This window comes from Monosiga brevicollis, genomic scaffold, assembly GCF_000002865.3.
Source record: "Monosiga brevicollis MX1 MONBRscaffold_6 genomic scaffold, whole genome shotgun sequence".
Classification (NCBI taxonomy): domain Eukaryota; class Choanoflagellata; order Craspedida; family Salpingoecidae; genus Monosiga; species Monosiga brevicollis.
The window spans coordinates 688,328-702,874 of NW_001865043.1; the positions used below are offsets into that span (position 1 = coordinate 688,328).

A 14,547-nucleotide genomic window follows, 5' to 3' on the forward strand; every position below is an offset into this window, starting at 1 on the left:
GGGGGGGGGGGGGGAGGGGGGAAGGAGGGTCAGATGCTCGGTGTGTTGCGCTCTGCAGTGGGCAAGCTCAAGCTCGAATCGCATACGTACAAAGAGGGCGGAGGCTTCACTGACAGCCGTGGATGCACGCTTCACGTCCTCTACACGCCCAGGCCAAGCCCCAAATAGATTCAACAGTTCAGAGCGGTTAGCCAGCGCAGAGCATCACCCTTCTTATCGCAATCCAACAAAAGGAGAGAGCGCGCCGACCTGGATCCAGCGAGCCGCCGAAGAAAACCACATTGGGCTTGAGTACGCCACCACACGAAGCGCAGGCCGCGACGGTGAAGCGTCCATACAGATCCTCATCAAGAACAGCGTCTCCATCGGGGCGGACGGCTTCATCGTGCACCACAGAGAACTGATCGAGCAGGGCTTTATTATCGGCGAGCAGACGGCTCTGAAGCTCATCACTGCAGAGATGGACGTTGCGATGCAAATGATGAGGCGCAAGGTATCCCGAATTGGCTGAACCACACGAGGTGAGCGAAACAGCATCCAACATACCGCGTCGTGATGCTGTGACAATTCATACACTTGACCTGGTCGAGGCGGCCATGCAGATCAATGACGTGTTGACTGCCAGCCTATGTATCACATTGCCGCGCACGTTACGGGCCCGGCACAGGGGTGAGATGACAGCACCCAATGGGAAAATGGGGCCAAGCAGAGCGGTGTGCCTTACTCGTTGGTGCAAACCATCGACATTTTGGGTGATAATGGCCCCAACGAGGCCACGGCGCTGCAGTTCATTAATGGCCTGATGTCCGACGTTGGGCATGGTATCGCGGATGCGAGGATAACCTGTCTCACCAATGATATATTGGGCATCAAGGTGAGTTGCAAGAAAGCCCGAAAGGACAGGTGCGGCAGACGGGGGTGGCAGCCGGGCCACAACGTGCCCCATACCCACCATATAGGCTGCGGGCCCAGTACCGCTGCTGGCGTTCGTGTGAACCCAAGAACTCGAGATGCTGCAGTGGTCGGTGAGGCGGACGACCGGGCGATCGATAGTCGGGAATGCCCGAGTCGGTTGAGATGCCTGATGGACATGCGAACATCCGTGGCAGGCTGAGTTTTCGACATCAAAACAAGGCAAGAGTGCAAGCAGCGGCGCGCACCAGCCCCAGTCAGGACGCAGACGGGCTCATGGCGGAGAAGGAAGGCCGACAGAAGCTTAATGCCTTCCTGGACGTCAAATGTGGCACTGATCACTTCGGTGGGCAGGTTTGCCCCCGCTCGGATGGCGTTGCGTAGAGCTGGATGCAGCTTAGTGGCCGCCATAATAGTGTTGTCTCGAACCGGGTTAGCCAAAAAAGAAAACAACAACAACAACAACAACAACAACCGCCACAATCAGGGATCAAACGGCGCTGCGCCACAACCGCGGACAACAGCAACCCCCCACGGCCGCTGACCAGGGCGAGGCTGCCGAACCAGCAGGTCGATGTTGCAGTCCACCGTCACGTCGTCGACCTTCACCCCCCCCAAAAAAACAATGACATTGTCATCATCTTGATGTCAGCAAGTTTCATGGCAATTATCAGCACGACAAAACACCAGTTGAGCACAGAGCAGTTCAATGGAAACAACATACGTTGAGTACATAAAGTATGGCGGTGTGACACACAGACAGACAAGCGGCGCATATTCAACACACGCGGCACACACACACACACACACACTCTCTCTCTCTTTTGAAGAATCAGTCGGCGGTGGAAAGGGCAGCGGCAATCAGGTCCAGCGCCCGGAAGCTTGGATTGGTGTTGCATCTGTGCGCACTCACGTGAAGCGACAGCAAGCTGCTTGCTTTTAAGCAGCATCTCACCGCGGCGAGTGAATATCCCGGTTCGTGTTGGTCCATGAGTACCTGTCATCGCCCTCGCGAACTTGCCTCATTCTCTGGCTCCTCATGTTCCGATGCTTCTCTTTCGCTTCCATCACGCCAGGTGCCTGCACTTGAGGCGGGTAGTGGGTTTGCGACACAGCTCGCATTGAGCCCGCTGTTTGTTCCTGTTCAGCCAACGGCCGACTAGACTTGGCGCGCGCTCGCGACGCGCTTTGCACAGACCGTCATCATGAGTGCTGAAGCACGCATCAAGGAGATTGAGGAGGAGGTGCGGTCAAATGGGGTCTTCCAGCAGTCTGAAGAGGCATGTGCTCAAGCTGCGACCTTGCTCACGTCCCCCTCGTCTTGCGTCGGCTTGTGCGACAGATGGCCCGAACACAGAAGAACAAGGCCACCGCCAAGCACTTGGGCCTACTCAAAGCTCGCCTGGCCAAACTTCGCGCTGAACTCTTGGCGCCCAAAACCACTGGTGGCGAGAAGGGTGAAGGTTAGATCTTTGGCTGCGACAAAAATCCCCGCAATCTCATGCCTGCTATCCCCGATGGAACGCGCTTTCTCGATCTTGATTCGTCCGCGACTGCTTCTCCCCGAACTGCTCACCTGCGTGGGGGTGGGTCTGCTTGGTGCTAGGCTTCGATGTGGCCAAAACGGGCCACGCACGAATTGGTTTTGTCGGTACGTTGTTCAAGACGTCCTACCGCCCCTCGTTTGTAGTCCTCGTTGTCTTCACCATGCGCTCGACACCCGCGCGCGCCACAACACAACTGTTTGGCGTGCTAGGGGTGGGTGCAGTCGGATGTCTCACAATGTATTTGGTTAGGCTTCCCTTCGGTCGGCAAATCAACACTTCTCAGCAACTTGGCCGGCGTGTACTCAGAGGTGGCTGCCTATGAGTTTACCACTTTGACTACCGTGCCCGGTGTGATTCAGTACAAGGGTGCCAAGATTCAGCTTCTTGATTTGCCCGGTATCATCGAGGGTGCCAACGACGGCAAAGGTCGCGGTCGCCAGGTCATTGCTGGTGCGTCAAAGAGTCGTACCACCTGCCACGATTTGTGCGTGCAAACGCTCTCTTTTTTTAATTTGCGGTAGCTCATCTCCCGCTCTGCTCCTCCGCTCTTGGTCTCGTACCAACCGACGTGTCGGCAATGGGTGTATCCTGTGATTGGGTTCTTGGCAGTTGCCAAGACGTGCAACCTCATTTTCATCTGCCTTGATGTGCTAAAGCCCCTCTACCACAAGCAGATCATCGAGGTATGGTGGTACAGATTGGTCTTGCACATTCATTGTCACGGCGAAATGCATGGGATATGCGCTCACTCTCGACGGTACCGGGTTCTATTTGAGCAGAAAGAATTGGAGGGCTTTGGCATTCGCATCAACAAGGAGCCGCCACAAATCCAATTTCGCAAGAAGGACAAAGGTGGCATCAACATGACCAGCACCAACCCCCTGACACACCTTGATCTGGATACCGTTCGCACCATCTTGAGTATGTTACAGGCCTGTGCTGCGTGCGATGTATCGCGTGTGTTGTGCGTCTTTGTGTGTTATTTTGCGGTTACCGCCCAAACCCACTTGCTCATGTTGTTGATGTTGTTTGGGGTGCTTTCAGCCGAATATCGCATCAACAGTGCGGACATCAATTTCAAGGAGGACTCGACGGCCGACGATTTGATCGATGTGATCGAGGGCAACCGCGCCTTTATTCCAGCCATTTATGTCATGAACAAAATCGACCAGATCTCCATCGAGGAGCTGGACATTATCTACCGAGTATGTCATGACAAGCGGCTGTGCATCAATGAGGTTTTCTTTCTTCTTTGGAACATCAGCTTCGGGCCCCTACATCACTTACCGGTCCTCTTGCGGTGGTATGCCCTGTCTATTGTGGGAAAAAAATAAAAAAATAAAAAAATAGGTGCCGCACTGCGTGCCCATCTCGGCGCATCACAAATGGAACTTTGACGATTTGCTGGAAAAGATGTGGGAATATCTCGCGCTTGTCCGAGTGTAAGTGTGCTATTACGGGCTTTGTTCGACCCTTGTGCGCGTGTTTTACCTGGTTCCATGTTACCATCCCTATGCGTTTGTCCTTCCCTTGGCTCATGTTGGGGGATACGTGCATCAGGTATACCAAGCCCAAGGGCCAATTGCCAGACTACGACGAACCCGTTGTGCTGCGACATGGCACGAGCACGGTCGAGGACTTTTGCAACAAGATTCACAAGAACATGATCAAGGATTTCAAACAGTAGGTTCTCGTACCCACTGTTTTGGTGTGCCCCAGCTCTTGCTAGACCGAAGCTCATCCGGCTTTCTCTGCATTACACAGCGCCTTGGTCTGGGGCTCGTCTGTCAAGCATAGCCCGCAGACCGTGGGTAAGGAGCATGTTTTGCAAGACGAGGACGTCGTTCAGATTATCAAAAAGTACGTGTTGAGGAGGACCGCAGATTCGATGGATGACGAGCTTGGCGCGCGGAACTTGCCAGTGCGTCATCTGCTTATTCCCTTTCTCATCTTGCCTGTGTCTCTCTTTTATTGGCGGTAGAGTCTAAACCATGTGAGCAACACCTTTCTAGGGATGCCTCTTGTTTTTTCTTTTCTTTTTGCATCTGTCTTCTGCGTTTTTCTCCTTCATGTCGTGGTCTGGTGTGCCCTGAAATTAAAAACAATGCTTTGCAACCATCCCATGTATATCTGTTGCAACTGTCAGTCGTACAAGGGATGGGCAGGTGAAGAACGGCTTTTTGCCATGACGCCTTGACAGAGTATGCCGCTTCAGCAACATGCTTGCAAAAATGTGTTGATAGTTCATCTGTTGTTTCTTCTTGTTTTTCTCCGTTTTTTTGTACAAATTGTACGTCAACTGAATTGGATGGGCTGTCCTCCTCCTCCACCACCTCCTCCTCGTCCTCCTCTGTGTCTTCCTCTCCTCTGTGCCTTCCTCCTCCTCCTCCTCCTCCGTGTCTTCCACTCCTCTGTGCCCTCCTTGTCCATTTCCTTCGTGTCCTCCTGCTGTCCTCGGTGTGCTTATCCGGCCGTTGCTGCGCTGAGCGTAGTCGCAACCGTGGGTTACACGCCGTGTCAGGCGAGGTCGTTTGCTCATGTCCTGTGCTCGATAGCCGTTGACCTTGAGACATGGTGACGATGAGTGTGCGTGCTGTCGTGGTGTGTGCCATCTTTGCGGCGGCATGGTGGCAACCTCAGGTTTCGGCCGCCACGTACGTTGACATGCGCCATTGCTGCCTTGCGATTCACTGCCAGGCATCCGAATGACGCGCTCGTGGATCGATTGCTTGTAGGCTGGGTGTAGACGTGGCGGGTGCCGTGTCAAAAGACACTTGGGACTGCTTGGCCAAGGCCGGACGCTCCTTTGCTATTGTTCGTGCCTGGCATTCGTACGGAGAGTTTGATAGGTGAGCCTTTGTTTGCTTTGCATGGGCTTGGTTCAATGTCTACGATTTGAACGCAACCTGCCGCCGTCCAAGCTGGTGGAATGCACGTACACGTGGAACTCACGCCTGATTGTTGTCTTATTATCCTTGCCTTGCCCGGTAGCGACTCGGTCAACACCATCAAGAGTGCCTGGAGTGCCGGCATGCGCCATGTGGACGTGTATTTGTTCCCATGCCCTTCCAAGAGCGCAGCTGCGCAGGTCAATGGAACCTATCATAACCTCGACACCAACAAGGTGGGCTCTGCCCCTCTTAGCCCTCAGACAGCCCAGGGCGTTTTGGGACACGGCGAGCGGCCAGCTTCCTCAGCGGGCACACATAGGGCAGATCAAACGCTCACGACTTGTTTGGGCCGCTTGGGTGATGCTTTTTTCTCTCATAGGTCAAGTTTGGCATGATGTGGTTTGACATCGAGATCAACCCCAGCGATGGGTGCCACTGGAGCTCTGACTTGAGCCGCAACTGCAAGTACATGAGCGAGCTGATTGCGGCGGCCGAGGCGGTCGGAAACCCCTGGGGTATCTACTCGTCGCATTACGAGTGGGAGAACGTGATGGGCCTGGACTGCACTGTGGGCAAGAACTTTCAACTTTGGGACGCCCACTACGACGGCAAGCCCACCGGCGATTTTGTGCCCTACGCCGGCTGGACCAAGGCCGCCATGAAGCAATACAGCGGCACCAGCAAGCTGTGCGATCGTGAGATTGACCTTGATGCCTACTAGACACCCGGCCACAGTGATGTGTGTGCTACAGCGGCCTTATGAGAACACTGAGCAAAATGTCCGGTGTTGACGCGTGCAGGGATAAACGCTTGTTCGAGTTTGGCCTTGCATTTGCGACATCCTACTCATCGCAGTCCTTGCCGCACACGACAAGAGTCAGTCAGACAGGAAGGCAAGTAGCCGACCCAATCCATTCGACCATGTCAAACCTGCTCTCTCTTTATCGAACACAGGCGCCTCCTATTCGCTGCATCTGTCGTCCACGAGACACGCTCATGCAATGATGATGATGATGATGATGCTGATGCTGATGATGATGATGACTTTTACCCCGTGTCCTGAGACCTGCGTGCATCTGGTCGACTCAAACCAACAAGAAAGCCCCCGAAACAAGCGCCACAGCCAGAGTTCATGGAATGGCAGAGAGGGGCGTTTCCATGTGTCACACTTTTTTTGTCATCCACTTCATCACACACACACACACACACACACACACACACACACACACACACACACACACACACACTCTCTCTCTCTCTCTCTCTCTTTTTTCTTGTTCCGAGCAAACAAGAACAGATCGTGTCGGATCGTCGTTGGCGGGACGGTGGAGTTGGACACCGGCAGACATGGCGCCGCGGGTGTGCAAAATCGGTACTGGCGATGAGATTTTGGGCGTGCTGCAAATGCAAAATGATCAGTTTCGCTGCCTGTGTCGTCTGCCAAAGGGTGCGATTTTATTGGACAATGTCCCCGAACCTGAAGAGGTGCACCTCTTCCAGGTCGATGAGGATTTGACCGTGAGACTGAACGATGTCGTGCTCGATCTGGCCCCTGGACGTCAGCACGTCCTCAGCCTCATTCGCACGCTACATGCAGCCGATGCTTTGGACTACATTGAGTGTCCTGACGCGCTCCGTGAAGAAGCCACGACCGATGGCAAGCCACCCGGCCACACTGGCTACCACGTTGTCATGACGCGCACCCTCACGGGTGTCGAGTTTCGTTCCAGCGGCCAGAAGCGCCCAAACCCGCGCATCAACATGATCCTGTCTAAGAACGGTGATCTCTCTTTTGCCTTGAACACCGAACGCTTTCGGGTGATCAACAAGATGGGATTTGAGGAAAACCATGAGGACCCGCGGCTTTGCCGCCTCCTACTTCAAGTCGACGGCGACATCATCGCTGTGCCAGCTGCCGAGGCACTGCCGTGGCTACGGGCACTCACTATGGTTTCTCTCAATGTGCCGCAGCGCGAGGCCGTCCAGCATCTCTTTACTGGCAAACAAAGTGAACGCGCGCAGGATCTCTGCCAAAACCACCACGTGCTCAACTGCGACATGAGCGAACTCGTGGCTCTCGATCTGCTCGGCGGGACTGCCTCCCGTGATTACGAGGGGGCTGGTGACTATTTTATTGTGTGTCATGCAACATTTGCACCCCTGCCCGAACTGAAGCCTGGCACCATGGTGCCCCATCGTGGCCAGCCCTTGCAGGCACTTGGGCCTATTCACGATGCGGTTGTGACATTATAGGAGACGAGCCTTGCCTGGCGCATGTTGCCCTTCAAAGATGAGCTAGCCTATGTAGACAGTAGTCAGGACACGGTCGTGATCAGGCGCGAGCAGCACATCAGCCGTACGTCGACAGACACGCCTGTCTGGCATCCTGTGCACCATCGCGCCGGGACCGTATGCCTCACGTGGTCCATGCCTGTGAACGAGCGCAGAACAAGGGTATCGATTTGTCAAGGTCATCAATGACGGGTCACGACGAACGGTACGTGCTTGCCGAGGTGTCTTTCGACGTGTCTTTCAGCTGACCGAGCCCGCCATGCCCTGGCCACAGGTGCTGCAAAGTCTTAGCATGGAGCAAGACCAGAATACCCTGGATGTTCGCGATCAGTTGGGTTGGGGTGACAACGTTCCGCTTCACGAACAAGCACGCGTGCGCAGCAAGCTCTACGAGCTGCGCGATGAAATCCCCCTAACCTTCAACCTCGATGGCACGGTGCGCCGGCTTTGGAATGCACCCCTCCACCCACTCAGGTACCCAGTATGCTGGCATGCCGCGTCACTGACATATCTTGGGTTGTGATAGAGTTCCAGCTGGGGCGCAGTTGACTATGAATGGATGAGCAACTCAGCAGTTTTTCAAAGCGGTGAAAGCAGCGTGATCCTGGCAACAGTTCGCTTTGATGGGAGCGCCGACAAAATTTTGGTCGTGCGCGATGGTATTCCCTCGCGCTTCATATCCTCCTTGGAGCAGGTGGAGGATGGCGGGCTCATGGACGATGTAGGTCGTGTCAAAGGCCGCACTCAGTAATTTTTGAATTCAGCTCGCTCCTTTCTATCCACCCGACCTGTCTGCACGCAGAGTTCTATCCGGCGATGAGGAGTGATCTGTGCTCATTCGAAGTGACTTTGGGGGTCATTGCACTGCAGGCGCAAACGCATTACGAGATCACGCCGGCTGCACTGAACAAGCTGTTGCCCAAGCTTTATGAGATCAACTCGCTCATTGCACTGGTCTCCTTGCCACCGTCTCCCAAATGGCGCGACCGCACACCGGTCGCCTCCTTCCTGGACGGCGACGGCGATGCGGTCGTCTTTCAGCTACAACAGCACGTTCAGACCAAGGAGCGGCGCCTGGTCAAGGTGGTCAATGTCAAGCGCGTCAAAGTGCTGACCAAATTGGTATGGAGTGAGGGCAATGATCTGCGCGACCAAACTGGTTGGGGTGGGTCCGTACCCGATGAGAGCGTCCGCAGCGTTGTTCGCCGCCTGCAAACCTACCCGTTGGCCGAGTTTGTCGACTTTCCCGTTTTGCCGGATGACGAAGTGGTTTTGGACATTGTCGACTTTGTGGACGAGGACGGAGATTCAATCGGCTTCCTTTTGGCACGCTCACCGGAAGGCATGGTTCAGCTCCGTGAGCGCTGTATGGGCCAAGCTCAATTTGAGCCTATTCCCAGCGTGCGCTGGAATCACGAAGAACATGGCCTCAGCTACTCTGATTGCTTTGTGCCCGTGGGTCGTCAGGATCAAGAGCGCGTCTTGGATGCCCTCAAGAGCGCGTCCCAGACACATCCCGGAGTCTTTACCTTTTCAGGCTATGAAGAGGTATGTCCCTCACGATCCGGTCTCAGCCCTGAACCACACTAATTGGCTCACGTGTACAATGCTCTCTATTGCCATCGTAATTGCGACCGCCGCGGGGCGGCATGCATCTCAGTTCAAGAGCTCGGTAAGCCTTGGATTGGGCGATCAGGGGGGTTTTTTTTTCCGCTTCGTGTCTGATTGTGTGGGCAGCACGCTCACTCACCGCCTCTCGCGTTGTTTGGCATCAGATCAAGCGAACGCAGCTTACGGACGAGGCGGCGTTGGACATCATCTCCAAGGCCGAGGGGCGGAAAACGGCCAACCGTTCTGTGGTTTGCGTGCTTATTGGGCGCGGTGGTGCCGGTAAAACACAAACGGCCAAGTCTATGCAGGGTATCGAGTTTGAGGCGGTTGGTTTTGTCCGCACTGCCCCTTTGTGTGACGCCGTCGCTTGTAGCCATGCCCATGTTTTTGCAGCTAGAGCAATACGCTTTGGTGATGGATCTTGGCCTTTTCTCCGTGCTCAACAACCTGTCTTGTACCTTCGTAGGAACGCAAATCTACCATTGGTGGCGATCGCACTGATCTCATGTTTGAGTTGCAGCAGGATCAGATTGTCGTCCGCAACGGCGCAGCCTTTCACAAGGTGCGTAGCATTCGAGCTAGCCCAGCTCAAGCCCTGTGCTCATGATAAGCGGTGCCTGTGTGCGATGTTAGGTGGAGAAGGTGAATCATACTGCACGTGGGCTTTTGTTATCCACGGAGGAGGGAGAGGAGCCCGATGACCTGGAGCTCGATGCCATTGTGCGAGGCAACGATAATTTTGCCCAACGTGACAGCCTTGCCAACGAGTTGAGGACCAACAATCGCATGCGGGGCCACAGCGACCACGGCAGTAAGTTACACGGCGCGTGGTTGAGCCTGCGCGGGCGCTTGCAGGCTTTTGGGCGGGGCAAATTGGCGCCCCAAAACTCAGCTGCTAATGGCCAACCCCTGTCTTTGTGGTTGTAATGCTCACAAACGTCGGCCTCGTTTGGTTCACAGTGGATGCCCCCAGCATCAGTAGCAGCTCTGGTGCGGTCCGACGGACTAATAGCAAGAGCACGCCCATGAAATCCCTGCATAAGGCCCCACAACCAGGCCAGCAGGCCCGCCCCGGCAGCGCTGCGAATGCAAAGGGGCCCGTGGGGGGCGGGGGTGGCGCTGCTGCCAATATGACACGTGCCCAGCGGCAGCTCATCCTTCGCAGCGTCCAGAACAGGTCTCGCGCCCTGCTTTGTGTGCTCAGTGGCATGGTTTGTTGCGTGCAGAGCGACGTTGTTCTCACCGCCGCATGCCTCGACATAGTGAAACAGAGGAAGGCATCCATGTCAACTTTTTTGACTTGGGCGGGCAACTTGAGTTTAAAGCCTTGGTGGAGGGGTTCTTGCGCAGCGGCAACGTGATTTGTGTCTTTTTTTCCATGTATGAGGTACTTCGTAATCTTCGAGGTCGAAGCAGCACTCATACGGACGACAAGCACACTGGACTTGAGCACTTTCTTGCCTGGTGCGACTCGGTCGTGTCCATTAGCAGTCATGGCCCCGTTTTATTTGTGGGTACCTTTGGAGATAAGGTATGTGGCGGGGTGAACATCGCGTTTGTAATTCCTTTATCCGACCACCCCACCCATCACCAATCTGGGGGCACAGTCGCGATCCATGGGCAAGTTCATCCGGCGTTTGGGCACATATTCTGTTAGGTGCCTGCATTGACAGATCGCGAGTTTATCTCTTTGGAGCTGCGACGCATCCTGACGCAGCGGCAGCATGCCATTTTGTCACGCGTCATCTTCCCGCAGCAGGATAGTCGCCTCATTTTCTTTCCCGTCGACAACACTCGGTCGCAGCAAGACCCGGGTATCCAGGCGCTCTCGCAGTCGCTGATTGCCACAATGCGCGACAGCGAGGTTGCTCGTCTGCAGGTGCCACTGGCGCTGCGCGTGTGGCAAGACAGCATCAACAGTCTTGCCTATCCAGTGACAAATGAGGCACTGGCCTTGGCCTCGCCCATCTGCCAGGCTATTCGCAAGCAGCAGCCGGATCCCTTGATGCCATTGGGCACACTGACGCTGACCGAGCTCCGCGAGCTATACGATGAGAGCTTTGGTCATGCAGAGCCGACGGATCTGCATGGAATCGAGTTTCGCCAGGTATGATTCTTGCAATGTGATAGCTGGTGCCAGCTTCTTCCTTGGTCTGTGTATTGGAGTTTGGTCCAATGGTGTTTTTTTGGGTTCAGAGACTGATGTTTTGCGTGGTATGGCGTGTTTTGCAGTGGGTTGATGCCATTCATGCTCTCGGCACGATTACGCACTTCAATTCGCCTGCACTCGAGGATCTAGTTGTCCTGAACCCCATCGAGCCACTCAGCTACATGACGCTGCTAGTGCGCAACTTTGATCTTCATCGTCTGCCCTTGGATGCCACGGTTGAGTTTACTGAAGACTTTCGCCTCTTGCGTGACTCTGGTACGTGGCACGAGGATAGCTGCTCAGCAAGAATGGCATATCCCTTGGCTGGGCTTGGCATGGAGTTGGAGTTGATCTGACGCGATGTGCTGTTGTGTGATTTAGGCATGTTAATGCCTGAGCTGGCCACGCATTACTTGGGCCAGGCGAGCAAAACGCCGCGCCAACTGCGCGACCTGAATGAGCGCGAGCAACAGCAAATTTTAGCGCTAATGCTGCAGGTTGGCTGCCTTTGAGTGGGGCGGGGGGTGCCAGGGCAGCATTGCAAGGCCCATATATGACCCGCCCCTGCGTTTTTATGTTTGATTCTTCGACTTGGACCGGTGCAAGTCTAATAAACAGATTTGCACTCCTCATAACTTGGCTTGCGTTTCGTCCCGCTGTTTTGCAGTTTGGTGTCGCCGTGCCCTTGCAAGTGGGGAGCACGGCTGCCTACATGATTCCGGGGTTGCTACCTTACGCTGCACCGTCCTTTTCTGACGCCGGGGAGGCTGCCGTAGAGGTAGGAGCCACATTTCCCCCCGCAGCTTGTAGTTTAGATGGTGATCTCTGGAGCTTGTTTCTGTGTGTTCTATGTGGAAGCAGAAGGGGCGCGTGTGTACTAGGTCACATTGTGTCGTGTGCGTTTCGTTGGGTTGCAGGTGCTGGTGGCTCCTTTTCACGGGCAAACGCTCACGCGTTTTGATTACATTTTGGAGAAGGACCTCGTGACTCGCACCACTTTGCCAGCCGGGCTATATGATAAGCTAATTGCAGCTCTCACCTCACACAGCCAAGGCGGCGCTTCAGCAATGCTGGCACAACCGGCACTCTCCAAAACCATGTCACGCCTGACTTTGGGCCGTTACGTGATTGATGTGATCCAAGATCGCCGCATGGGATGCCTGCGGTGTTTGTTTTACATTGAAAATGCCATCGGACTCATTCAGCAGGCAAGTCGTTGCTAGTACATTTGTAGTCTTGTTGAGCTGCGCAACAATCTGTGTAGGCCCCAACTGCGCAGCACAGTCATCACGCATTGAAAAGCCGCCTCACCATGGCCCAACGATCATGCGTTTTTGCAGGTGGATCAGCTGCTGCGCAAGGTGGTTCAGCAAGGCTTTTGCTCGCTACGCTACAGCCTGCTGGTCAAGCTCGATGGCGACACTTACATTCCGGTATACTTTGCTAGGCGGAACCCTGGTCGCCTTGGTGGAAGTGTTGGTCGATCACACATTGGCACTCGTGGCGTGCAACTAGGTACAACGGGTGCAAGAATTGTACGAAGCTGGCCAACGCAGCTTTATGGTGGGGGCCACATCGATGCGCCGTGAGCAGCTGATGGAGCGTTTGGCAGGCTTGCTGCCGCTGCGTTCCAACAGCCAGATTTATCACGTCTTCATCTCGTATCGCCATGAGCCGCAATCCATCGAAGGTGCGGCAGCCTTTGCCAATGAGTTGACTGTGCACGCGTTTGGTGAACGAGGCGAGCGCGTCAACACCTTCTTCGACGTGGTCAGTCTGGAAGTTGGGATTCGCTATGATGAGTCCTTTTTGCACGCCATCATGAACAGGTACGGAGAGTGCTTTGGTGTGATCGGCAAAGCCCAAGAACTTTGCCAGCCTTGGTACACCCATGCCATTGCTGGCGAGTTTGAGTGGTGTGGTGGTTTGTTTTTGTCTGTCTCTGCCTAACATGGCTCTCATGTGTCGCAGCGTCATCTACACGCCAGTCATCAGCACCGAAGCACTTCGACGCTTGTGTGATGAGTCAGCACTCTCGGCCCTGGACAACTTTTTACTCGAGCTGTTGGTGGCTGTCTCGCTGTTTGAGAAAACGGGCTACCCACGTGTTGTGCCTTTGATTGTTGGCGAGGTCTGTGCGCGTCATGACAAAGGGCGGGGTGCAAAAGGTGTGTACCGTACTGAAGCTCATGGGGGTTTTTATTGTGGCTCAGTTGCACGAGGATGAGGAGGGGCTGCCTGCCATGACCAACTTTTTCAAGACGTTTGACATGTCACAACTACCGGACCGCGTCAATTTGCCGACGGCGCGAGTGGCCCAGGACTTTTTGCAAAAAGAGCGCGGCCAAGGTTTGGACGGAGAGTTGACTGTGCGGCGCGTGATTGAGACTGTGTTGAAGTATCATACCCCACTCTTGCTCTGGGACTTTTTGGCGCCGACACCGGGTGGAACGCACGGGCGCGGGGCGATTGAACCGCGCTTAACTCGCCTGGCTCGGCGCCACGTGGACATGCAGCAGCTGTATGCCAAGGCTGCGCGTGAGACGGTGACGTTGCTGGAGGGTGTTGTCGACAAATTCCAAGAGCAGCGGGCTAGTGCCAAGGGTCGCCCACTTGGTCGGAGCCGATCCTCGCAGAAGAGCCGCACGCAGGTTTGACGCTTGCGCCGGTTTCGGGACGGGCACAAGACTCTTTGTGACGGCGTGGGAACGTGGTCGTGCAGACCTTGAGCAGAGCTTTCCTCACACTCTTGGTATGTTATCGCTGCGCAGGCGATTCAGAGCCACCTGCTCGAGGCGGTAACAACGGCGGCTGACCAGACTGGGGAGACCGCGGTGAGAGATTGGCAAGTCGACCAGGTTGTGCGCTGGCTCAATGAGCTGGGCTTTAAACAGTACGTGGAAGCGTTTACACGGGAAGAGGTCAACGGCGCGCTTCTTCTGCAACTTTCTTCAGAGGATTTGGAGCAGGATTTGGTACGTGGGATACTTTTTGGGTTGAATGCGTGTTTTGTTGTCCCAGCTGGGCGGATATGGACTCATTGTCCCGGTCGATTTGGAAACACAGGAGGTAAAGAGCCGGCTGCATCGCCGCAAGATGCTCGAAGCTATCAAGCAGCTCGAATAGGGCTGGATTAGCTAAGCGA

General features: G+C 55.0%; 4 protein-coding genes across 4 annotated transcripts in view; 3 read left to right on the forward strand and 1 right to left on the reverse strand.

Moving 5' to 3' along the window:
• Nucleotides 1–1,323, reverse strand: part of MONBRDRAFT_15984 (uncharacterized protein) — a gene marked incomplete at both ends in the record, with an annotated part of 1,636 nt that extends 313 nt beyond the window's left edge. Inside the window, 6 exons of the mRNA XM_001744653.1 lie at nucleotides 91–140; nucleotides 250–452; nucleotides 547–626; nucleotides 725–843; nucleotides 953–1,081; nucleotides 1,161–1,323. Of these exons, the coding sequence (XP_001744705.1) occupies nucleotides 91–140; nucleotides 250–452; nucleotides 547–626; nucleotides 725–843; nucleotides 953–1,081; nucleotides 1,161–1,323 (744 nt within the window). The remainder of the gene's footprint in view (nucleotides 1–90; nucleotides 141–249; nucleotides 453–546; nucleotides 627–724; nucleotides 844–952; nucleotides 1,082–1,160) is intronic.
• A 433-nt stretch (nucleotides 1,324–1,756) lies between these two features.
• Nucleotides 1,757–4,572, forward strand: MONBRDRAFT_31858 (uncharacterized protein). Its single transcript, XM_001744453.1, has 12 exons — nucleotides 1,757–1,887; nucleotides 1,989–2,156; nucleotides 2,255–2,375; nucleotides 2,519–2,563; nucleotides 2,709–2,909; nucleotides 3,069–3,142; nucleotides 3,239–3,380; nucleotides 3,504–3,664; nucleotides 3,810–3,901; nucleotides 4,020–4,142; nucleotides 4,224–4,319; nucleotides 4,441–4,572. The coding sequence occupies exons 2-12, from the start codon at nucleotides 2,118–2,120 to the stop codon at nucleotides 4,445–4,447; spliced, it is 1,101 nt and encodes a 366-aa protein (XP_001744505.1). The 5' UTR covers nucleotides 1,757–1,887; nucleotides 1,989–2,117; the 3' UTR covers nucleotides 4,448–4,572.
• Nucleotides 4,573–5,014: 442 nt separating this feature from the next.
• MONBRDRAFT_18455 (uncharacterized protein) lies at nucleotides 5,015–6,276 on the forward strand. Its single transcript, XM_001744454.1, has 4 exons — nucleotides 5,015–5,113; nucleotides 5,195–5,308; nucleotides 5,451–5,583; nucleotides 5,730–6,276. The coding sequence occupies exons 1-4, from the start codon at nucleotides 5,031–5,033 to the stop codon at nucleotides 6,069–6,071; spliced, it is 672 nt and encodes a 223-aa protein (XP_001744506.1). The 5' UTR covers nucleotides 5,015–5,030; the 3' UTR covers nucleotides 6,072–6,276.
• Nucleotides 6,277–6,697: 421 nt separating this feature from the next.
• Nucleotides 6,698–14,528, forward strand: MONBRDRAFT_24255 (uncharacterized protein; the record flags this gene model as incomplete). Its single annotated transcript, XM_001744455.1, has 21 exons — nucleotides 6,698–7,537; nucleotides 7,604–7,706; nucleotides 7,798–7,847; nucleotides 7,917–8,078; nucleotides 8,169–8,363; nucleotides 8,513–9,190; nucleotides 9,418–9,579; nucleotides 9,720–9,815; nucleotides 9,887–10,064; nucleotides 10,214–10,464; nucleotides 10,911–11,360; nucleotides 11,486–11,678; nucleotides 11,784–11,899; nucleotides 12,070–12,180; nucleotides 12,320–12,535; nucleotides 12,743–12,835; nucleotides 12,918–13,231; nucleotides 13,374–13,533; nucleotides 13,616–14,053; nucleotides 14,174–14,377; nucleotides 14,424–14,528. 21 exons carry the CDS (start codon nucleotides 6,698–6,700, stop codon nucleotides 14,526–14,528), a joined length of 5,115 nt encoding a protein of 1,704 aa, XP_001744507.1.
• Between the last annotated feature and the right edge of the window lie 19 nt (nucleotides 14,529–14,547).